The 26,467-nt window shown below is 35.1% G+C and overlaps 1 protein-coding gene across 1 annotated transcript in view; it reads left to right on the forward strand.

Moving 5' to 3' along the window:
• Nucleotides 1-26,467, forward strand: part of LOC145660545 (uncharacterized) — a 53,511-nt gene that overhangs the window by 13,442 nt on the left and 13,602 nt on the right. The window contains exons 2-5 of the mRNA XM_081725738.1: nt 8,091-8,298; nt 15,393-15,743; nt 17,150-17,304; nt 23,112-23,289. Coding sequence (XP_081581864.1) covers nt 8,091-8,298; nt 15,393-15,743; nt 17,150-17,304; nt 23,112-23,289 — 892 coding nt within the window. The remainder of the gene's footprint in view (nt 1-8,090; nt 8,299-15,392; nt 15,744-17,149; nt 17,305-23,111; nt 23,290-26,467) is intronic.

Raw genomic sequence — 26,467 nt, forward strand, 5'->3', positions numbered from 1 at the left:
TCCATTGTAAAAGTTCATGAAATACAAATATACATTGTTTATGTGTCTTGCAATTTGATTACTATAGAATTAATAATTTTGTTTCGATTTTCTCGCGGCACAGCAGCGGCCCTTTCGCGGCACACCAGTGTGCCGCGGCACACCGGTTGGGAAACGCTGCTATAGACTATAGTGATATGATATCCAAGTTTTTTTGTTTTTTATCATGGAGAAGATTTGAAAACTAAAAAGAAGTTTACTTTTGAAGGAAAATAAAGCTTAAAGCTCAAATTGGCTTATCCTAAATATTGTAGAAAAATTCTAAATTGACAGAATATACTTAACTTTAACACAATTTAGTTACATCTATAGATTGTGTTATTTAAAATGCATTTAGTAATACCAATGGAGTAGAACCACGATCACAACAATTAAGAATGTTTGCATGGAGTTTCCACCTATCCAATTTTGAACGGAACATCAAGTATTTGAAATAACAATGTTCGGTGTTCGATTACTTGTTAAAGTATCATGTCTAATTTCGGTTTTTTATCGTACTCTCTTTAAAAGAAAGAAAATTTATGTTGAAGAAAATAAAGTGCTCCAAATAGTGCTCAAGCTATGAAGTGCTAGTGCTTCAAAATACTAGAACTAGTTCAAGCTGTGTGCTCCATGCTGGTCACTTGGGTTTAAGAGAACATTACAAAACTTTTCTAATGATGTGCAAAATATCTGCAGCAGATTCATTCTCATGACCCATTTGGTAATTACCCTGTCTATAATACCCTTCCCACGTTATAGACCACCACGGTTTTGAAGCCTTGTATTAGGGTGTCTCGATAATCATATACGACCAAAGGCGATCAGATCGGTCCATAGTGAAGTAACCACCGTCCGTTGACGAATTTGTAGTACTCTCCTGGCGTCATTTTTGATGGAAGATTCATCATATCCTGATCACATAGATGGTAGGATTTTGCGAGGGAAAGTGCTCAGATGGGATTTTGCGTAGGGAAAGTGCTCAGATGGGATTTTGCGTAGGGAAAGTGTATCATTTCATTTACACAAGTAAGGTGAGCTTCCCAATCATCTGACTTCTCATCATGAACGTACTCTTTCATCAAATTTACCCTTTTGAAAAATTGGAACCATAGTTTCGAAGTTCGTACATTTTTACTGAGTTTAGAAATTCTTGTAGGAAATCTGAGATATAAGAAAATATAGAGGAATATAAGCCACATCCTGAGCGAATTACCGGACCTTCCTGTCTCAAAAGAGCCAAAACTTTCATTGGGATAGTTCTCGCGGATCCAACAATTAGGCTCAAAAACCTGCTCGTTTGGCATCTTTTCACATTTTGATTACAATACTTATGATTCATAGAGGTGAAGTCGAGTAATGCCTTTGTCATTACATGTACTCAACACCATACGTGGCTCACTGCAATTGCACTTTTAATAAATGCAATTTTAACCCGGCATTAGTCGCGTTCAAAAGTTAGAATTCAGTATCGGATGGAATTTTATTGAACAGAATAGAGATGTAATAGAAGTGCTATGATAACTGATACTCTTCCTATTTTATTTCATAATGGATTAGAGTATTAGGTAATAAGACATTTATTATTTCCTACATATATTAATGAAATAACACGTCACATATACAAAGAAATAACTCCCATATCGAACATTAGTATCAGTTTTAATAAGACATTATGCCCAAAAATGACGAATACATATGATAGAAATAATTCTAGATTACAGATACCTGAGACGTAATAGGAGACACAAAATGTTAAAATAAACTAAAAATTTTCAAGTAGCATAAAATTTCAAGTTTCTTGATCGCGCGACATATTATGAGGAAGCAGAAGTAATTTATTATTTTGCTATTCACAGTAACCTGTATATTCTTCACTGTAGTCCTAGAACCTATACATTATCGTGTTCAGAAAGGTATTTTGAATCTTACAATATGTTATACATTTTCTTAAGCAATTCGCACGCACATTTTTGACAAAATAGTCGGTCTAGCCATCTTTCTTCCTTGCGCAGAAAACACAACGCCCAGAATACGGAACTGGAAAAAATTTTAACTGTAGAAGAATCGTTCGCTCAATTTTCGGGAAAGGTAGAAAATAAAGAATTTTCCCAGCAGTAAAGTTGCAAAAAGGTAACTTTATTTAGTCGCGCAGGGAATTTTTCTCCGCAAAAAGGCGCCACTCATAAACAAAACATAACATTCCTTTTCAGTAGTTCGAAAAAGAAAACAATTGTATTATGTTGTACAGGTATGATATGTAAAATATAAAAGGCAATTAGACAATAGTTAAAATACTTCCGCTCAAACTTAAAATTATTCATGAAAATATATTAATGTGGAACACAATTCCGCGTGCGATTTATGCTGGGTTATAGTTGTTTATTATACAACTACCTTCACCCCGGGTTTCATGGTGTAAATACACAACACAACAACATACATACAAAGAAATTAGAATTTTCTTTCGATATCTCAAGATTTATCCGAAAATTTCAAATTGCTGTAATTTTCAATCATTTAAAGATACAACATTGAGTAATAATTCATTCTGAAGGAAACGTAATCCTCTAGAATTCTTTTGCGAGGATTTTACTGTAAAACTAAATTCTTTGAGGCGCTAGAAACCAAAGTTTCTAGAAAAACGTAAGGTAAGAAAAGCTTTTTTAGAAAGTTTGTGGTTTTCTTAGGTGATATCTCGAAAACTATTGAGAACAAAAGAAAGAAATAGAAATAGTGTTGTAGGAATTTTTTTTTATCTTTCATTCTGAATATAGTAACATTTTCGCTAAATAAGTTTTTGAAATACAAGAAATAAACTGACATTCTCCATGTACTCCTGTTCTCCGCTCACGTCGTATGTCCGGGAACTTTTAGTATGTTTACCTCTTGACTAGTCCAAATAGAACCATGAAGTGAAAAATTCTGTACCCGGCCATGCCCTCTACACCTCGCTTTTTGAGCGTTGGGCTAAATATTTTTACTGGACAAATAAATATTGTATCGACATATTTTTTTAAAGCAGAGGTATTATATAATAAAGAAGAAAACAAGAATCCGCTTTCAAGTCTTGGAACATAGATACGAGGTCTATCCGGAAAGAAGCTCAAATTTGTAAATATAATGGTATTTACCATTTGTGGAAGTTATTCTATTGCCATCAAATAATTTTCTCCCGTATTAATATATTGTTCTTAGCGCGTCTTCCACTGTTGCAATGCACCTTTTGAAATAGCCTAAACCCTAACAGCACAAGATGTGCTAGGCATGTACCATTTAGGTGTCCCAGCTACTTTTTAGGTACCCGACACTTGGTACATATGGTATTCATGTGCTAAGTATGTACTTCAGCTACCTAAAGTTTTAGGTGTTTGTTACCCCTAATTGATATTTGCGACTATGTACCATTTATATTCCTGGCTCAGTTTTGCATTGTGATAGTCATTTGTTTTTATGTCTTCACTTGACATATATATCTTTCATGTTCGAGGTACTTCCTTTAGGTGCATACTTTTTCAGATACTTATGACACATAATTGATATCTGCAGCGACGCACGAATGATAGTCATCTGTTTGCATTTGCTCATGTGCAGTAACATGTAACGGTTTCTCGCGCTTTCTGCTCCACTTTCTGTCCTTCTAGTACACAATCGCTTAGAAAAAAGAAGCAACAAATGCATCATATTTGGGAGATGAATTTATAAGAAAGAAATGATATAACTGGTGAATAAAAATTAAGATGAATCTTTTATACATACGTGAACAGTTAATTATTTACGCAGTTAGGAATAAAGAATTGTATTTTTTTCAGATGCCAGCTGTCGCCGATCATTTGAAAGTGAATATGGAAGAACCATGAAATAAAGTAAAGAGGCGCGCGTCATTTGGTTATAAAATTACATGGCGAGCGGATTTTATCTGATCTCAATCGGTTATCGTCGAATATACAGAGTTACAAGAGCTCTCTGGTTAGCCAAATTAAAAAGACCCCAAGGATTTATCCCTCTACAAACGACATTTTCTTAATCTTTTCCGTGGCCGAGTTGGAAGAGCACACGCGTTGTAATCAAAGGGTTGGTGGTTCGCGCCCACCCAAGGGCACTTTCTTTTAGGTAGCTTTTAGACTCACCTTAATGTAAACAAATTACGCATAAATACAATTTAACATATTTTGGGGGAGTAATTTTCGCTTACGGTGTGGAAAAAAGATACCTAGAACATACTAGGTAACTTCCCCAGGTACATGTCAGGTATGTGCCTAGGGGCGGACATAGACTGCGACTATCACTTGCCATCCATGTGAATTCTCTCTCATAGGTACATAAGGCACATACTGGGCACATTCCCATGTACCTAAGGGAACATTATAAGCATATGCCTGCTATGTAATTGTGCTATTAGGGAAGGTCTCCTAGTATTTTTTATTATTTTTTTTTAATCTCTTCTATGGGCTGGATACGGCGATTTTTCAGAGCAGATTTCAAGTTAAGGAATTGAAAACGTCTGCAGGTTTCAAATCAGGCTACTGACGTGGTTCGGGTTTCATCAAAAATCAATAATGAGTAGCACTGATTGGTTAGGGACATCATCCATGTTCCACTTTTCCAAGTTTCTGGTGTCTTCTTCCTCACAGTCTCTCTCGAACGTCTTATCACTTCTGAGTAATACCCTTCGTTGAGGAGACATATTCGTAACGAACACCACCATTATAAAAACAGCACCAAAAAAAAAAAAAAAAATGAGTATCACTTTAACGTTTAAGCGAGCGATTTTGACGTGCTTTTTTGAGTCTCGGCTAAGATATTCGCACCTATTGGCATGACTGTACCTTTGTTTCAACGTCATAATCATAGGCCCAAGTCTCGTCACCTGTTATATCTTTTTTTTTCTTTCTTTTCTTTTTTTTAAAGAAATTATTGTTTTCGTTTGTACCATTCAGAAGATCTCACAGATTTCCACGCGTGTTTCTTTGTTCATTTGTTAACAACCGTGGAACGAAGGTTGTAGTATCACAATGCTTATTCGGTTTTTCAAATAAAATCACACGACAGAGTGATTTATTGACTTCTACATTCTAACTATTTCGCAGACAGTTTAACGTGGAATATAGTGAACTTTCTGAATGTAAACGTCATTACATGGTGTTGGTTGATGTCCATGTCTTGTATTGTCTTCGATGGATATCTTCCTGCTTTGAAGCGCTGGCATCACTCATAACACTGAGTTCCACCCATCCTGTACACTTTCTGCAACTTTTTCAGTTTCTGTAAATATCTTGCCCAATTTGAAAGAAAATTTCAATCCCATTATGCGACACTGGCAAGCAGAAAATCAAGTATAGTTTTATTTATCGTATTTTTGGAAGGTCTGTTTCTTTCTCGACAGACCTCGTATATCTTCTTTTCCTCTTATTTCGAAATTACAGGAGAGTATAATTTTAAAATATCTACGTGAACATGGTCTTGGATTAGTTGGATATATGTATTATATGATAAAGTTGAATTTTAAATATTTTGTGGTTATTAACACTGAACATCATGACTTTGGTAAATTTGACTTTGCTTAATACATACTAACTGCTAAGAACTTTGGCACTGTAATTCAGCCTTGAACTTGTCATCGTGAAAATGCAAGTTCACATCGAGGTAGCACATTGCTTAGTAACTGCAACTCAGCTATGTATCCAAGTCAAATGACAGATAAAAGGTAATTCCATATTTTAGTCAAATGATAACGACAAGGATAAATTTTAAACACCTATATTCAATGGTACATGACAAAGCGAAATGATAATAGACGTTACAAGGGTCTGCAGTTCTCATTAGCGAAGAATTTGCAAAGTGACAAGACTATAGCGCACACTGACGTGGAAGAAAAATGCTTCTCGTCTCTTCAATTTTGAAATCGAGAAATTCTCACCCCTCCTGCTACCTGTTGATTTGCTTAATGATGCTTCTAGTACAGAATTACAATTCTTAGTGGCAAAGAAACCAATCGGAAATACAGAGAACTACGTAAAGTAGTCAATGATTTCGTATTAACACAAAAACGACCATAGAGGTTATTTTCGCTCCTCAGCAAATTTCAGAGTTCTTTAACTTGAACGTTGGCGTGGGAGACCCGGGTTCGATTCCCGGCGGAAGCTCATTTGGTTCGGATTCCACGGTAATCAGTAGGTCCACGTCTCATATAGCCTCGTTGCTGAACGAGACGTTAAACTCAAAATCAACTCAACTCAACTTTAACTTGAATGTATATTATAATGTGCTCACTTGGTGGTGCTACTTTTCTTCTTTCTAATCATAATGTTTATTTTCTATACCATAAATATTAGTAATTTGCATTCGTAAATTTTCGAATGGAGTGGAGACAGTGTAGTACGCAATTTGCATTTGAATTTCCAATCGCTTTCGGTTCCAGAGGAGGCAATGCTATGATAATTCTGGCACGGTTTAGCACACGTACATATCTAGGCCAAACACGGTTCGACTTAGCACGCATTGGTCTGATTCGGCACGACTCAACTCGGATGATTTTGCCCCAACAAAAGCCTGTTGGCCCCGGTCAACCCAGGCTGGAGTCACAGTGCGAAAAGGCTTTGGTTTTCTGAGTTCCAACGTGGTCACACATTTCTCAGTGATGAATTTCGTGAAAGTCACACATCTACGTCTGTTGTTGCTGTAATATTGATACTGTGTGTGAATTGATTGAGAAAGATCGCCATGTGATATACCGTGAGATTCGGGCATCTTTGAACACTGACATGAATGAAATACATACGATTTTGCAAGGTCAGGTAAACATACGGAAACTGTCAAACCGTTGGATCCCAAATAACTTGACCAAATTTCGAAAACAGGCTCGTGTCATATAGCCTCGCTGCTGAAAGGGACGTGAAACTCAAAATCAACTCAACTCAATTGGTGTAAACAAATGCTTAAAAGATTCAACCAAGGTAAGTTGAATTTGGTGCAGTACATTGTTGCAGGAGACGAATTTTGGATATATACAGACAAACCCAAAATTAAACAGCAATCCATTGTTGAGTCTTTCAAACTGAGCCGAAACTAATAAAAGTTGTTCATTCAAGGAGTGCTAAGCAAATGAATGCTTGTGTCTTCGGTTATACTGGATATGAGGCAACCATAGGTTTAGAAGATATAAAGACTGTAAATTCTGAGAGATATATAACAATTTGTTTGCCAGAGGTCATCAATGAATTGCGTAAAACTAACGCAAATCGTCGCATCATTCGACGAATATAAAAGCGCGGTAGTATGTATGCATGTGCTTAGCTCTAGTACGATCATTCTTTGGTAATTATTGTTGAAGTTCTACCTTAGCAATTTGACTTGTTTCCACTCTGAAATTAACATTTCTGAAATATTTCCTTTTGAGGGTACTTCGGAGATAATAGTTGCTAATCTTTTGCTCACAATCTAGAGCACAATCCGTTGTGCAATACATATGATTACTCTAAATATGGTGGTAAGCACCAGTGACATCTTTTGTCGTCTCCAACAGTTTAGTCATGCGATCAGAAAATATTTTCACGAACATTAATTAACTTGAAGACACGCTAAAATTTGCATATATTGTTTACTGTATAAAAGTGTGCATGTAATTCTTCACTTCTTAGTTCAAATATATTGTTACAAGTATTCGTTGTCCTTTAATTGTCTCCTGAAATTGGTATGGGACACACAATACACAACAATCTGTAATATGAATGGAGAACCTTCTTTATGTTTATTGATGCATAATGGGTTTTACGTATTTTGCATATGAAAAATATATTACATTCAACATACTTTGATTTTAGGTTTTCTTTTCTGTATCTGTATGTTTATGTTTATTACATATTGCTCATCTGTATGAGAAATAGTTAATTATTATTAGACTGAATAAAGTAACGATTTCCTTCCAATTTAATTAACTATTTTAATATTTAGAATGGTGAATAATCTGAATAATCTTGCTTGTTACATTCCTGATTTCAAGTAGATACTTTTAAAGTTTTCACGTTTTGATTAATATGATGAGATCTTTTGTATCGTTATATATTTTGTAGACTTGTGGTGTAACTGGGAAGAGTTATACTTACTCAGAATTAAGACGTGCTTGTGGAAGGTTTGCTGCTTCACTGCAATCAATTGGTTTGAAACATGGAGACGTTTTAGGAATAATCCTTCCAAATATGCCAGAATTTCTTGTTGTCTTCCATGGTACTATTGAAGCAGGGCTTACCGTGACAACTGCTAACCCAGTCTACACTGCCGGTAAGTAATTCATATTACAACATATTAAAAAAACTTTTTAAAAAATTCCTGTCTCTACAACCAATGAATACACATTCGCTCCCATCGCTACTGGTATTGCATTTATAAACTGGAATTAACTACCTCTTAATTCACATTGCTCCTCAATTGCCTCACTATGGTAGGTCAACAACAAAATAAAACGCCACGACGGACATCGAAGCCGAAACCATGATAATCAGAGGCGCGCAAGCTAACCTTTCGATTGAACTTTATATAATATCAAATTAATGAATTATGTAGACTTTAGTCTCTTCCAAATGCATCAGTGATTTTCTTAGTAAGTTCGACTAAGAATCTTTCCCGAAAAATCACTGATTATTATTTTTAAACTAGAATTTTCCAACAGTTGTAATGATTAATTTCGAAAATATAAGCACATGAGTAAATTGGAGATAATTAGAAAAATATGTGACATGTGGACAACGTTCCATACTGGAGTAGGCAGTAAGAATTGTTTGGTTAAACATATATGTAAACCTTGGGTGAGGTGTGTAAGGCCTAGCTACATGGACATTTATATCAATAAAAATACATGAACATATTTCGTTTATGTTGCAAAAGAAATGAAATATTTAATTTAATGTCCCACATTCTGATGTCATGAATCAAGCTATCACATTTATGTTCTTTAGCCTAAAGAAGTTGGATGACTAACAAAAATGAGTGAATGCGAAACAATTTGTGAATGAAAATGTGGTAGAAATGGAAGAACCCCGAAAAATCCCATGTATATGATGCTGTATACCACGAAACTCACATCATCTGGAATTTGACAGGGCTTTCGACAATAGGTAAGCGTTCTACCACCGACCAACATTCCCTTTTATTTTTACATGCAAATCCAATTCCATACTTATAAAAATTTAAAAAAAACTCAATTTCATGAAATACGAAAACAGAATACTTTAACAAATTTGTTGGATAATTACTAATTTAAAATGTTCAATTCTGTACTAAGGTCTCACCGGTTGGCTTGTCTCATTGGAAATATTTACATAAGATATTACAATATACTATTTAATATTTACAAAATACTATTACCCTAGCAGCAGCAGGATAGCCCATATATGTTACTTTACGTGTATTAGCAAGGGAGGTCAAATTTGCCCGCGCTTTATCCGAATGATTGTTACATTATATCTATTGAATATAACTTACCGTTTAAACTAAACTATTAACACAAACAGTTTATTTGAAACAGTTCTAGTTTACAATAATCTTAAATGGTTACATGTGCGGCATTGTTTACATTATAATTGGTGAAATATCACCAAAATATTTCACCTCCGGACACCAGTGTGTAATTTTGCACAGTTGTTATGCACTCGTATACATGAATATGAATAGAAATTTGCCGGGAGACACTTCATCAGAGGTCATGAACCCCTGTGGCCATGTAATCAAAATGGCCGCAGCGTAGAAAGACATAGATCTATTTAAATGATCGCATCTACATTTGAATGATCTTAAATTAAGCTACAAAAAATACAGTAACGCGAATGGTTAAGAAGTTATAGCGACGAAAATTTGGAAGTGGGTGGTATACTAGCGAACATATCAGGAAAACACTCTCTAAAATGATTTAACGGGATTTTTTGCGACATTTGTGCAATGTGTATTACTATGGATAACAAGACCCTGCTAAACATAAATTTGAATATTTCCAAGTAAAATTTTACTTCCTTATGGCCAAAATCCCACATGGTAGCTAAAATGGGTGCCGCATGAATTTAGTTTTGAAAATAGCTACAAATACTGCCGTGTGATATATCATTCCTTAGGTTTACGGGGTCAAGGGATCCGTTTTTGACTTTCGAATTAGAACCCGAACACCGGAAGTAGCTCAAACTACCATGAAAGTCAAGAAAGTGACAAAATTCGACGAGAAATAAAAGTGGTGCATATTACAGTGTCAGGCGTCGTTTCGCTTGTTTTCGGGGTCAAATATCACACTGATGTTACTTAAATTCTCATTCGAACACCGTAAATGCTCAAAACTCAAAATTACTCCCCCAAAATGGCTTGGTTTATGGAAATACTTGCAATATAAAGGAATAACAGCACTACTTCTTTCTGAGAATGAGCTGGATACATCATTGACAGAATGGCGCATATGGTTCTCTGCTCACCCTTCTTCCCTTATAGAAGGGCCGATTTACTTTCAACCTCAATTTCCAAAAAATACGGGTTGGATCTTGTAATAGTTTCATATACCATATAAAGATCTCGAATTAAGCTACAAAGATCATCTAACATTTTTTGTCAGACTAACGGTTTAGAAGTTATTGCGGCAGGAATTTGAAAGGGAATGAAAAACAACAAACATCCTTTATATGGTTGAGTTGTAATCTTTATATTGAATCTCACCAGTTGTAGTGTATTCTACTTTAATATCTTTTAAAAAAGATTCTTTCATTTTGTGTTCTATTGGTTAATTGTTCTGGTACTATTGTATAGAACATGACGTCATGTCTGGCTCCGTGATTTGAATTCCTTCTGCCGTTTATTAGATTGACTTCAAATCGGGTGCGTATTGGTTGGATTTTTTTTTTAAGTGTAAAATTGTGCCTTGGAATTCAATGGACAGCGAGGGAAAGGATCGAAGACGGAAGTGTTCAGTTATTTAGTTCTGTAGTTTGTGATTTTTTTATTATAGTTTTTTTTCCTCCAGTGTTTTCTTTTCTTTTTTAATATATGATATTTTGTGTTGGTGAAACTTCCTGCCATCGTTCGTTCCCGAGTTGACCATTGGAAGTTGCCCTTTTCATATACAGGTAAAAGTAGTGTTAATTTAATGTATAATTAAATTCAATTATTTCTGCTAATTTGATATGAATCTATTGTTACTACCGTGTTATATATATATATAGAGAGAGAGAGGTTAATTGAAATTGAAATTTGAGAATATATACTATATATTTACATCTTGTTCCATATAAGCTTCACTTATATATATATTTGTTGGTTACTTATTCTATATGATCTCGTTAATAAATTGTTCATTGGTATACCTTTTAATTGAGGATAATGTTTTGATTTTGAAAAGCCTCTGGTTTCTACTATATCTGCCTAAGGGGGGTATCCAATCTAATAGCGTGCCGTTATGTATGTGTTGTATATGCTGCTGCTATGATGCAAGGAAATATTGCTTATTATTAAATTATCTAACTAGTGGTACGGTTCCTTCCTTGACTTCCGGTGGGGCATGTATGATACCCTACACAGTACAAAGAATAATTTAAGTCAAATTTTAAGGATCGACAAAACTAGCATCTGTCTTTGATTTGCGTGATATTAGGTCTTCTAACTTGTCGATAGTGATATCGGCGTTACCTCACCAAATAGGCTCGCAGTTATTTACTACTTTTTTCCTTCCCACTCACACAGATCCAGAGACCAAAAATTTATTTGGAGACAATTTATCCACAAAGAGCACTGGAAGATAGCTGTGTTCAGGTGATGCAGCACAATATTACATGTCAGTGGATTGTTTTCAATTGAGTTGATCTGCTGAGTAAAAAGTGCCGGTCTTGCTTCAATCACTGTTTCCAGTAAACTTGAGGAATAGTACGTTAGCACGACGAAGAGCAGCACAAGTAAGAACAATTCATGACCTTCAGAAATGTCAGAAACTCTGGAATAGCCCAAAAAACACTTTGTCTTCGTCTCGAAAACCATCATGAAGTAGCTTTAGAAATACTTGCAAAACTAGGGACTGAGTCAGCTACCATAAAGGCATGGAATGAAGGCAGAAGGCTTGATACTCCTTGTGAAAATGTGTCTTTCAACAAATGAATGGAAATATATTGAAGATATTTGTAGGATGAAAAGTAGTCGGAGATAACTGCGAGCCTCTCTGATCAGATAAAGACAAGATCGTTATGAATAAGCTTGAAGACCTAATATCATAGGTTCAATCGTTGTAGATCAGTAAAATCTGACTTAAATTGTACTTTTCTTTGTAACTGTGAGGTTCAATGTGGAGATGAAAACACAACAATTAAAGTATCATGCTTTTCTCTTCCTTTCAATTTGCTGCAGCAATAACTCCTAAATCGTTCGTTTGATATATATATATATATATATATATATATATATATATATATATATATATATAATGTTAGAGAATGAAAATGTCTTCTTTGTAGCTTTCAAGATCCTCAAATGGTGTACGAAAATATTACAATTTTCTGTCCATATACACCATTAATGATATATCCAGCCCATTTTCAGAAAGAAGCTGCCCTATGATTGCTATCAATTGTATTTTTTCTATAAATTAACTTACCTTGACTTTTTAAGCATTTTCGGTATCACGATCAGAATTAAGCAACAAAAATTAGATCCTTTACCCGAAAAATGTGGGAAACGATACATCACACTCTAATATACATTTTTACGCCTCATCGAATCTTGTCACCATCTTGCCTTTCATGATAGTTTGAGCCACTTCCAGCGGTCAGATTCTAATTCAGAAGTCACAATGGATTTCTTGACCCTGCAAACCTAGAAAATGATATATCGCACGGCAATATGTGTAGCTGTTTTCAAAAGCAAATTTATGCAACAGACATTTTTACCGCCATCTTGGATTTCGGTCATAAGGAAGGAAAATTCAACTTGGAAACATTCAGATTAATTCTTTCCAGGGTTTCATTTTCGATAAAAGTACACATTCCTCACATGCTGCAAAAAGTGTCTCGTTAAAATCGTTTCATAGAACGTTTTCCTGGAATGTTCGTTACAGTATGACTCACTTCCAAATTTTTCGCCACTATGTATAACTTTTTAACCGTTCATGTGTTAAAAGAGTGCTATTGAACCTTTTTCGTAACTTAATTCAAGATGTTTTGAATGGTGCATTGAAACATTATAATACTATAGTTAATAATAGAGATATGATCGTTTAAACAGACCTGTGTCTCTCGACACAGTAGCCATTTTGATGACAGCGTCACAAGGTTTCATGACATCTGATCAAGTGTCTCCCGGAAGTTTAATTTATTCTTTCATTTGTACACTCATGCTCATTAAATCTTGCGGATATACCGTAGTTCATTGGTTTTCGAATTTATTACATTTTTTTCATCTTTGGTTAAAGTTGTGTGATTAATAAGTAGAGATTATAGTAAGTATTACTTGTATGAAAATGTTCCCAAAAAGTTTTTTAAAAATAATAAAATTACAAACAAAATTAAGCTCGATTGAATGAATCCTGATAATCGTGCTCTCGAGAGATCCTATCAGTAATGACGGGAAATTCACAAATTTCAAATAGAGCTGAGTAAGGGTCGAAAAGAGGGAGGAAAGGGAGTAAAATGTTGAATCTAATGTTTAAACCCAGTGTCTAGATTGTCTGCCAAACATGTATATTAGCTTCTGTAAATAAGATTTCATATTCAAATATCGAAATAAACAGAAAAACCTTCTCTTGACGCTTGAAGCGACGCACTAGGGGTAGAAAAGCTCAATATATGGTATAAAGGAGGAACCTCATTCAACGGAGTATTGGTAAATAAGTGCGTAGATTGAAAGATTACAAACCGGCAAAGAATTTCGATACTGCATCGAATCCCATTCCCTTTATTTTATTTTATTTTTCTACGTATCTGCTCAGAAGCAAAGTCTGACCTATGATCCACACCTCCATTCCACTGACTAAGGAGTTTACACGTGTAATAAATCAAGGCTGTCAAATTATCACTAATCGCTGTTTGAATTTCTACGGCCAATCGCTCAAGCACTGCTCTGTTACAATTCCGTTAGATCTGAGTTTTACGATATAAAATAGTAAAGTGTTTGCCATGGGCATGTTTCAGTGAAATTCAATTTAATTATCATATATAATTATTTCCTTGTTGAATTAAAGATACTTTTCAGTGAAAAATAGAATGAAATTTGAAAGTCTCAAATCAAGGTAAAGTATTCCAACGTAAAGAAAAAAGTGTAAAATTCGACTGTCTCGAAAGCCAAGTAGTATGTCCTATATATTATATATACTATTGCCTAATAGTCCTAATACTATTGCTATTATTACAATTACAAATATCAATATTCAAAAGTGCCTGAAGTTCTTTTTTCACTTAGATATACTCATCTCAGGTAAGTAAATAGAAACAAAAGAAAATTTTTTTAAAAAATGGAGGCCTTAAATTAAAACAGATATATTCACCAGTGTTCAGAAGATGCTGTCTACAACAGAGATGTGCGACTACGCGTAAAAAACGTTAGTTTACGTTTACGTGTCAACTATGCGTAGACAATGTAAACAACGTAGAATATGTAGAATATGTCAACAACACGCAATTTAATATGGCATCGTGGACAATAAAGGAGCTTTATTTTGTCGTTACCTTGCGAAATTGCGTACAAAAAAAATGCGTAGACCAGCGAATAGTAACTTTCGAATACTTAGTTTCGTCTTGATGAACGAAAATGAAAAATATTATGCATTTTGTAAAATATGCAAGAAAAAATTGGCAAATACAGCAGATTCAAGATTGAAAGCCCACAGGTGAGAATTAGTTTTGTAAATTTCATTATAAAAGCAGTGCTCGAAGTGGAAAATCTAAGGAAGTGGTATGTGCAGAGCAGAGTAAATATACAGATTAGATAATTCCCTCTACTTTTTATATGTTAGTCGTTTCCCTAATCTTTCGCTGCACCGAAGCAAAACAACTGAATGAGGAAATATGAACAAACGAGCAACGAAATTCTTCCTTACATTTGATAGTGGTTGTCTACATAGTCTACACGGGAAAAGGTGTAATGTAGATTACGTATAGATTACAGTAGACAATCGTGTAGACGTAAAATTATAGTTTACGACACATCACTGGTCTACAAGGCACCAAGCAGAGTGGGTCGATGGATCAGAGTGAGTCATGGTGGGTTGCAGTGGGTCATATTCTGTTGACCCACGACTCACTGACCTACTCAAAACCTTGACCTACTTGACCCATGACCCACTGACCCACCCCATCTTTGCATTCAACATTATTAAAGGCGTTCTGTGAACCATAAAATGTTAATTTCCTGTGTCTCTTTTGCAGAAGAAATATCAAGACAAATGACGAACGCTGGAGCGAAGCTGCTTGTGACTGATCTTGAGAATCTTCCAAAGATCAAAGAAACCATCAAGAATGTGCCTAATTGTGAACACGTTATTGTGGTAGATGGAACTTCAGATAATTGTCTTAGTCTACAGGACATAATTTCTAATTCGAAACATGATCCAAGGACACTCGACCAACAAACCTTCGACGTAGAAAATACAGTGGTCCTTCCATATTCCAGTGGAACGACAGGTTTACCGAAAGGAGTGGAACTTTCTCATAGGAATCTCATTAGTAATATGAGTCAACTTAATCATCCTGATATTAAATCTGTTTGGGAGACGACAGGTAAGAATAATTAACTTGCAGGAAGAAACTAGAAAAGAAAAACATTCTAAAACCATACTCTTATACATTTTACTAAAAGAGTTCGAATCATGACACAAAAATGAACAGCATGTTTTGATATTTATAAATAAATCACTACAAATAATTAAGGCGCAAATACAGAATCTAGACACATACATAAATTAATTATATATTTATTCCTACTTCTTTCTTGACGAAATGTAATCTTAGTATATTTGAAAATTGTTTCCAATGGGAGAAGTTCCATTCCTGGGTGAAAATTCTCTTAAAGGGAGCTAACTGTTATTGGCATTCCTATTTTCTTTACAACTGTTTATAAAATTACTTTTGACCTGTGCTAAGTTAACTCATAAAGAAAGTCGTGTCTCGATCCCACAGTGCGTGCGTGCTCGCGGAGAGCAAGTATAGGTATCGTGCACCGAAGACACCGGCCGAAAACAGGTTGTAGTGTGGCAACGCCTTAGTCGTTGTTCGTTGTAGTTCGCCAGATATTCTGCGGGTAACGCGAAAAGTGTTATTCGTTATACTTTCTTCACTGACACTGTAAAAAGAGATAAAAATGGGTCGTTAATGATTTTGGGTTGTCGTGTACGAAATGGTTAGAAAGAATAAAAAATAAATGAAAATACATATAAAGTAGAGAACCAAGTCATGACACCGAGGAACAAGCCGCAGCACCAAGACTCAGAAAGAAGGTTGCCAACATCCATATTCCCTATTCATTGCCTTTCTTACCATTTATTTTTTTCTCTCTTTTTCAATTAACTCAAGGAAAAGATTATTAACACAAACTATTTATATACTTATTTTTAACATTCTTTAGAGAATTACAACCATTTAACTATGTATTCCCTAATACTTTTTTTCTTTTTTCTTTTTTATTACATTTTTCTCTACATTTTTGGATCCTTCTCAAACCAATGCATTTCTCCAATCAGATTTTTTTTTCTTCCAAATTCAAATCTAATTAACAAACTGACTGTTACATAAAGAATTAGAGTTTATTATAGTAAAGAATTCAAATGAAATTTCCACCATCAAAATACACGAAATTCATAAACGTACATAGACCCTACTGTTTTTGCGTTTAGTGGAAGGCAGTTTAGTGCAAGTTAGGAATGTAAACAAGGCCCGCGCTATGCTGCTGACAAGGACCGAGAATATGTTTGACAATAAAATCCTCTTATTACGTTGAAACCAAGGTACGATAGGAGATAGGAATCAATGTCTTCCATGGGGTTTGTTGTTACAATTTATCTATTCAACAGAACAGCTAAAAATTTGCAGTTTTTTTTTCTATTTTTAGAGTTACTATGGGTTTATTGATAAAAATATATATAGTATACATAATTGCTGATTGAGATACAATCTTGTTTCCTCCATAGATACTTACCAAGACGTTGTACTTGGAGTCATTCCATTCTACCATATTTATGGACTTACTCATATTATGAATCTGGGACTTTCGTATGGGATACATATCGTGACTCTGCCAAAATTTACTACAGCAGATTTCATAAGAATTATAAAACAACACAAGGTAAATATTAATTTAGTAGCTATTAATTTTAATTTATTTATATATGTATAGAGTATATACTTATAAAGACAAAAATCGCCCTCACTAGACGTTAGTGTTGCCACGAGACGAGACGAGACGAGACTTCAGGCTGTCTCGTCTCGTCTCGTGCAAAGCGTGTCCCGTCTCGTGTCTCGTCTCGAAAAAATGTGCTCGTCCCGTCTCGTGTCTCGTCTCGAGAGGTTCTGTCCCGTCCCGTCTCGTCTCGTCTCGTTTTGTCTCGCCTTGTCTCGTAAAAAATATAGCAGCATACCATGGGAACGAAAGTAAAATGTAGCAGACTGCACTATGCTAATCAAGATACAACTAAGTTACAAGTATTACCCACACCACACAAGACAAGAAATGTCACGGTAGCTACACCGTGAAACCTTCACCTCTGGTCTATGTGGTAGTCGGTTCGATCTCGGTTAGTGCCATGTCAGCTTTGTGATGGACAAACATTGAATGTGTGTGGGGACCGCGAGGGCTCAGTGGTAGAGCGTTCACCTCTGGTGCTTGGGGTCTCGGGTTCGATCCCAGCCCCGCCAAGTCAACTTTGTGGTGGACAAACACCGTGTGCGTGGGTTTTCTCGGGGTTCTTCCGTTTCCTCCCACTTTCTTCATCCCACCATTTCATTCATTACTCATCATCACTGTCTCCTTTAGCCTAACCGGCATAAGCGTGGGACGTAAAACTCAAAGATTTCATTTCATTTCATTTTTCGAATGTGTGTGTTTTCTCGAAGTTGCCTAGTATCCTACCACTTTCTTCATTCCACTAATTTCCCCATCATCATCCATTCGGCCAAAGTTGCCTAAAGGTCTTAAAAATAAATTCAAATAAGCTCACAAGGCAAGGACAAATAGTTTACAAGATAATACATCTCTGCTGTTAGTTATCTGAGGCTTCTCGATCCTGGCTTTTTTTTTTTTTTTACCATTCTGAAACATTGAAATTTGTTTCACCAGTTTCAATACACGAATATACAGCAAATTGCTCATAAGTACGTCGAAGATGAAGACACTAATGTCAAATAATGTTTACACGACAAGGAAAGTTCGATGTAAAAGTGTCACTATCCCCGACACTATCGTATACTATCAGGCCACTTGCTTTATAGTATATATATATATATATATATATATATATATTTAGAGAGAGAGAGAGAGAGAGATGGAAATATGTGTGTACACTTTGATTTCATATATTCCAGCCTTTAGGTTTCACAGTGTTAACCCATAACAATCCAAAAACTACTTTCCATTTTAGCATGTTTAGATTTGTTGCAATTATTATTTTTTTTAAAAAAAAGCTCGGAACCAAATAATTTTATTGAGTAATGGAAAGTATTTGATTGAAATTTTATATGTTACTGCACAGTAACCTCTACTTAAAGTGCCATAGTAATGGAAGCTGAACGACACATCGTACGAAACAATGCTTGGGGCCAGTCTTCACTTCCATGGTTCAAATCTGTTCCCATAACCGCGGGATGTGTGCTACTATGCGGTGGTTGCCCCGTTTGTGTAACAAACTCATGACAGTACACCCAGATTAGCTACTGGCTAAAAAAAAGTTGATTTTTGGTTAGCCATTTTGGATTAAAGTTTCTTATATTGTCGTGATCTATTCGCAATCATACAACGTACCTCTTCATACCAAGCCGAGCGGTCTGCGGCGATAGACCATAGCTTGAAGACCCCGGGTCGAGTCCTGGAAGGGTCATGTGTATGGATTTTAACAGCATTTGTTTCTTCGTATTGTGTCAGGGGGCGAAATCGTACGGGATAAAAGGATTTCAGTCTGAAAAAATTGGAGAGAATATCCGCCCCAGGATACTTTCATGGGAGTAAGGAATTAGTAAAAATATAGGATATACATTTTATAGCAGGTTTAAAAATATGGTTTGGGTATCCTATTTCTTTCTGTTAATTATGTTCTCCAATGTTCGAATTTTGATCATTCTCATGATATTTTCTGCTTTCAACGGAGTTCCATGAATATTATACCAAATGTTCTTTAAAGTTATCAAGTTCGAGAGGTTTTATATGCCTGTAAGAAACAATTTCTGAAGATAATTCAGGTCCTAATGATTATTATTCACTAGGAAAGGGAAGTATTCCCCTCCTCTCAACATGCAAGCAGAGGACAATTTCGCACTCTGGTCAGATCAAACATTTCCGCGTAACAAAACGAAGGTCTCCCTGTAAAACCTCTTCACCTCAAGTGTTATTGCTAGTATCATAAATTTGCTGAAAGCAAACAATTTGAAGGGTTCGTCGATAATATCTTTGCTTTCTTTGTCCTTCGCCTGCAAACGAAGAGGTGAATTTTACAACATGACTGCTGTATAATAAGCGAGCGATTGGTAAAATGGTAAAAGTATGTTTTATGTGTATGTGTGTGTGTGTGTGTGTGAGAGAGAGAGAGAGAGAAGACAAAATTTTAGTTGCAAGATGACATACTTCAATTGCCGTTTTCGGTTCATATAGCAAAAAGAATACCGCCACCAGAGAATAAAGACAAGTGTGGTCTGTTCTGTTATCTTCCACCATCTCAGCGAGAACTTTCAACTACAGCCTGTAATGAGTGTAGACCTTACCCAGTTTTCAAATTGAATAGATGGTGGTGGTAGTTCGGTTTCTTGACCTTGTAAAAATCTTCCTTGTCTTTGATTTTATCATCATTCCAGCCAGAAATAAAAAAAGAGAGAATTCCTCAGTTTACAGCAAGGGGAATTGGGGACAAGACATTAAGGATGATATCCCTGGAAGTTCATGTATCACGATTGTTTCATTCGATAGACAGAGGACACTTTTCTATGAAGGCTTTTCAACATGTTTTCTCACAAAGGGGATTTTCTTTTTGCAATCTATATGACCACCGGCAATTTTAATCTTGGCCATTCCCGCCAGCGTTTTCATTTTCGAGACACGAGACGAGACGAGACATTTCATGAGACGTCCCGTCTCGTTTCGTGTCTCGTCTCGTTTTCGAGACGGGACAAGTAGTCTGTCTCGTCTCGTGTCTCGTCTAAAAGGGTTCTGTCCCGTCTCGTGTCTCGTCTCGTTTACGAGACGAGACGAGACGAGACACGAGAAATGTCTCGTCTCGTGGCAACACTACTAGACGTGTAAATGTTTAATCTTTTACTTGAGAATATATGTAATGACGAGTAATTTTACTTTATATATATATATATATATATATATATATATATATATATATATATATATATATATATATATATTAGGGTGACCAGAAGTCCTCTTTTATCGGGACATGTCCTCTTTTTCAGACTTCAGAGGATATTATTGACTAAATCTCAATTAACAATGGTTACAGACGAGAATAATTGCAATATTCTGTTGTACCTGATTGTTTTAAATATGACCCCATTTTAATGTCATTATGAAATGTTCATCATATGTACAACACAGTAATAAACAAAAAAAAATACTATTTCCAATTTTAAAAATATTGTTGAATATTTCTTTGGTACATATTCAACGTCAAATAATTTTTTGGACCTTGAAATATTAGTGTCATGAAACCTTGCCAAGTGACATATTGCATGAAAGCCTATTCTAAGAGCTTTGAAATGAAACCAAATTGAACACTCTAGCTCTTATAGGAGCCGAGAAAAATGATTTCTTGTAATTATTCGAACTTTACTATTTTCGATTTTTCGACTTTATTTTACGGGATCCTACACACTCACAACACAAACCATACGAGTGACTAAGAATTATTATTATTATTATTATTATTATTATTATTATTATTATTATTATTATTATTATTATTATTATTATTATTATTATTTATCATTATTATATTATAGTCTGCTCCTTTAATTTAGATATCTTTTCTTGTTGTTAGAAAAAGGAACACAATAAAACACTGATTTCGTATGTACTGAAACGTTTCATTTATCCCGTTTGGATTGTTTCATTATGTTCTTCTTTCGCTACATCAAGAAAAATAAGCAACATGATTAGGGGTTCGCACCAAAAATACAAAAGAGCTGTTACTCTTTTGCTGTTGGTTTCTAACATGACAATCTCTCAAAACATTTTGTTTGGCAAAACGAAGCCTTTTTTCATTATTATTATTATTATTATTATTATTATTATGTAATTATACAGTGATATTTGTGTCTGTTTAATGTAATGTCGATTTAACAGTTTTAGTAAAAGGTAACTATTATAATCCAGTGCATTTAGAATTTTATAATAACAAACTGAAAATTGATAGAAAGTTCAGAATGTTATCCTAAATAACATATTCAATTCTCCCCCCCCCCCAAAAAAAAAAGATCTCGCTTGAGGAGACCGAGATATGATTTCATCAAGATGGCTACCGATATACTTTATCCCTTCAATTTTAAAAACGCCGTACCTTCTCGATGTTTCAAAATAGTAGCCTCATTGTTACTTCATTTGACAGAGAATATATTTTTATTTATAACGACCACTTGTCATCATAAACTATCACGATCTTTAAATATGGTGCCTTAAAGGAAAACTAATATGTATTCTCCATGTATGTTTTAAAATTTAATTGTGCATGACTGAAACGAATTAATATACTGGAAAATGTCCTAAAGTATTTGTTATTTGATATTTCAAGAGGTTTCCAACGAGCTCAAAACTATTGTTATAAGTATATCTAAAACTAACGGAATTAGCCAATTTTATGTAGAGCTAGCCCTAATCGACTTCCTTAAAAAAAATAGAAAAAGAAAAGAAAAGCGCGTCACAGTCACTTACGACGCTGTAAATGGTAGTGAACAATATTTGTATCGCTAGTAACAGCTACAATAATCGGAATAATTATTACCATATTTTTCCATAATTAAATGCAACACATATAGCTTGGAAAATCTCCTTAAGAGTAGTGTGTATGCCATCATCTTTTGGAAACTTAATTTGTCAATACTGGTAATATTTCTCTATTTATTTATTCAATTAAATTGACTCGGCTACATGATCCATGTTGTCTTTTCTTTTTGTTTTGTAAAAACAAGATATTTATAATAATATTGTCTATTTGATTTCGAAGTATTGAGTGAAATTCGTTAACGTTCACATGGACAATACCTCTTGAATACTGCAAACAATAATTGTGAAAATTAATTAAATTAAATTAATGTAAGATAAAACGCATTTCAGAAATACACTCATATTGTAACTCGTTCTAATTCAGGTTGAGAGAATTTACCAGATTCTGTGTGATCAGAAAACCGGATTCAATTGCCGTTGTTTCTTGATTCCTAGATGAAAGTAGATTTCCTCAATTGCCCCATGACCCTCAGTCAACGCAGAAAATTCTATACTAATTTTCAATATATCAAATAAACTTTTGTTCTCATGTAAGACGTGTACCTACAGCTTAGCGTAGTATCCTAACTACATCAGAACTCATACCAAATAAGCTTTGAGATGAAGTTAATAGTAATAATTTCTTGGTAATTATGATACCAAATTTCTCCGTTTTCGAAGATTGTCATATGATCTTTATTATCATATAGTTTTAATGTCGTACTGTGTTACGGAAATCAAAATAAATCATAATGGAAGTAACTTCTTACAGTTCCTAATTTTAGGAAGTGAACTACTTCTGCATAAACTACCACACAGAATGGATATAATGAAACTGTAATTTTTTTATCATCCTCCTTTAAAAGTCAATTTGGCAGAGTTCTAAATTAAAGCGGCCAACTTCTAGCCAGTGGCCAACCTTACTGCCTCCTATGTCTATTCTTATTCATATTTTTTTATAGCCTTCGTTACTGGTGTTAGTTCCGCCTTTATTACAATTTGTTGCCAAAAGTTCTGACATAACGGCTGAGGACTTATCCAATGTAAGAGTAACAGGATCGGGAGGTGCACCAGCAACAACACCAGTTATTCAAGAGTACCTGAAGAAAGTCACGTATCCTGACGCGATGTTCGACGAAGGTAAGAATGTGTTTTCTATTTACACTAAGATCTATATTGATAATAATGAAAGCAATGATTAAAAATATACATGCTATTGAAAAACAACACTAATATGTCTCGGGAAATAATCCTTTATGCTAAATAACTCAATAAAGCTCTAATAAATACAAGTCGAAAACCTCCTCAATTTAGGATTACAGGTTGTCGACTGTGGAAAAGAAGCAATTTCTGAAGCGTTTCAACTTGAACTCTATGGGGACTAGTTCAATTTGTTCGAGAACTTTCAGACAACTTAATACAGTAAGTTGGAAATTGAGATTCAACATCAACTATATTGTGTGCCATTCATTCGGGAAATGTCGAGTAAACCTATTCTGGTTGGTTTTCATTCCGTTAAATTTAAATTCAGCCTAAATTCTCACATACGAATGAAGTATGATCTAATTGAAGGCCCAAAATTGGCATTTTCGGGAAACAAAATATGTGAGCCATGTATTTAGAGATCATAGATAATCCCTACTGGCTCGTGTTAAGAAGTAAACTGCTTCGCACACATCCATCCAGAAATAAACAGATCCATAGGAGTTTATAGATGAATAGGTTATCAACTTTCATATGAACAAACAGTACATCCTACAGGACCCATATGAAGATATGAGAGAGATTCTATATGGAAAATATTTCCCTCCTACAAGGCATATCTGAAAATATACCTATTTCGTGACTTCGGTGTTGTCAGAAGCCTTATGTTCTGCTATTGAATGAGTTCTATAGGAATTTCCGAGGTGAAATATATATATAGATAGGAGGGCCGGGCGCGTAAATCCAAGTCTTGCTGTTAGCATTGTTGTGAACACTATACTACTACTAAAATGTAGTAAACATGCTGTTGCCCGCTAGTGGAAAAAACTGATCATGATCAACGCTTTCATTAAGTTGAAATATGTACGTACAGGTCTAAGGCCCATTCAGCTTATGGTTAATTCAACGGTCCTGGGTCATTCTTCGCTAACATATGAGGATTATAGGAACGGTTCCTCTCTTCGTGGCTTTCAGGGGATTAAAAATCCTTTAATCATTCGCTTTCTTTATATCATAATACCTGAGTGTGGCTGGCATGATAACCAGGCTCAGACTGGCCAGGGCAGGAGGGCAGGGATTCCTACCGGGGCCCTCTCTAAATATATATACATAATAATGAATATTGAATAACGTGGCAGGTAGACTCAACGTTAAAGGAAACCCAAACTAACCTCTTTCTAAATTAACAGTGCAACAATCTCTCCAGTTCTACGGAAGATTCAGAGTTCTTCTAACAGCTTTTCAACATCGATAATACTAGAGAATCATACTCCATGCTGATTAACATAAACGTTTCCAATATGTCCTGAGTCAGGAGAGAGCGCAATTTTGGTTTAATTAATTTCAGTTTTGAGAATACTTGTTCGCAGTACACTTGTGTGTTTGGTAATGTTATGGCATATTTATATGCAACATAGAGTGTATTTAATGTATATGTGTATTGTATTAAGTCAGAAAGAATAACTGCTGCACAGGACAAGCATGTGCCACAAGCCCTATCAGTTTTCATACATTCATGCCCTTCTTTGTCTTCGGAGTCTTCATCATTGAAATCTCCTTCGATGCATTCCTCTTTGGTAGTTTGTTCACTTTTCTTGAATGTTACCATACCAACAGATAAAGCTTCGTACATGTTTCGAATTATGAAAGTTCTTTCAATAGTTGAGTTTTATCGAGGTTTAACTTTTGCAAGTGCTGCAAATACGTTCTCTGGAAGCTGTTCTTTTATTTCGTTGATATATTTAGAACGTAGCAACCACAGATCCTTAAGTAAGTCAGAAAAAGTTTCAAAACTTTCATCCACACTGTTTACTGCTAAATTCAAAATCTCATAATAATGTTCCACTTTAAAGAGGTCCGATGGCCTTAAGTCTTTGCCTCCCTCATCAGATGGCTTTTCATCAGCCATTCTTTTCTTCTTCAATATCAATGTCAATATGATATTCCTTTAACTGTAGATTCGTTGCTTTGCAAAAGTCTTTCACGTTGTCATATAATTTTGCAAATTCTTCATTCTGATGTTGAAGTTTCTCGCGAAGCTGTTCACGTAATTTTGCAAATAAATTCTAAGCAGTAGTATAATTCAGAGCTTGCGACTGTAAATATTTTGATACTGGGGTTCTAAAAGCGAATAGAGCATCGTACAATATACATCATAATGGTTTGGAATTCATACCATTTATGCAGCAAGGTCTGGGCTTGAAACTTCGTTTTTGAATCAAACTGTCTGCTGATTGTAATGTCGTTCAGGAACAATAGAAAAGTCAAAATCAGTTGCTTTAGAAGTCTGTTGCACCTTGGTCTTTCCCTTGATAAATGTGGGTATCAATGATCGCATTTAAAGCTCTATGTTTACTCCACCAATAAGTAGCTCCATTTTTTGAATGGGGCTCCAGGGCGGAAGCCTGTTCTGTTTCTTTACGGTGTTGCAATAACTTGTCAAACGACTAACAGAGGGCCCCACCTGGACTTTGTAAAAGTTAGTCTCATTTCGGCATTCATGGGACCCCAATACACATTTAGACAATATGATGCTTGGGCCCCAAACAGTACTTTATAATACTGTTAGTTCATTTCAATAGTGGAACCCGAGGACTACATTCAATACTGTGGGTCACCTAACTCAGGGAACGAAACCAACTACAATCAGTAACTATGCTGCTCCTGCAACACAACAGACATGTTTTATCTTACTTGCATGTTATTCAATATTATATATATATATATATATATATATATATATATATATATATATATATATATATATATATATATATATATATATATATATATATATATATATATTTAAAGAGGGCCCCGGCAGGGACCCCTGCCCTCCTGCCCTAGCCAGTCCGAACCTGAGCCAGGCGTCTAAAATCGACATCATAAGCGAATTCTGCTAAGTTGAGGCAAGTGGCAACGACTAAAACATTTTGGAACGATTAAAGCTCCAGCCACCCTTGAGTTGTGCCAACACAACTATTTCAAACACAGATTCTGCTTTTCTGATCGATTTTTCTGCGATAATTGCATTTGCAACGGTTGCGGATATTGCAGCTAAGTTAATCTATGTACCTAGCGCTTCAAGAAAGACTTGTATTTGTGAAAAATACAT

Source organism: Thermobia domestica, chromosome 9 (assembly GCF_964235325.1).
Source record: "Thermobia domestica chromosome 9, izTheDome1.hap1.1, whole genome shotgun sequence".
In the NCBI taxonomy this organism is placed as follows: Eukaryota; Metazoa; Arthropoda; class Insecta; order Zygentoma; family Lepismatidae; genus Thermobia; species Thermobia domestica.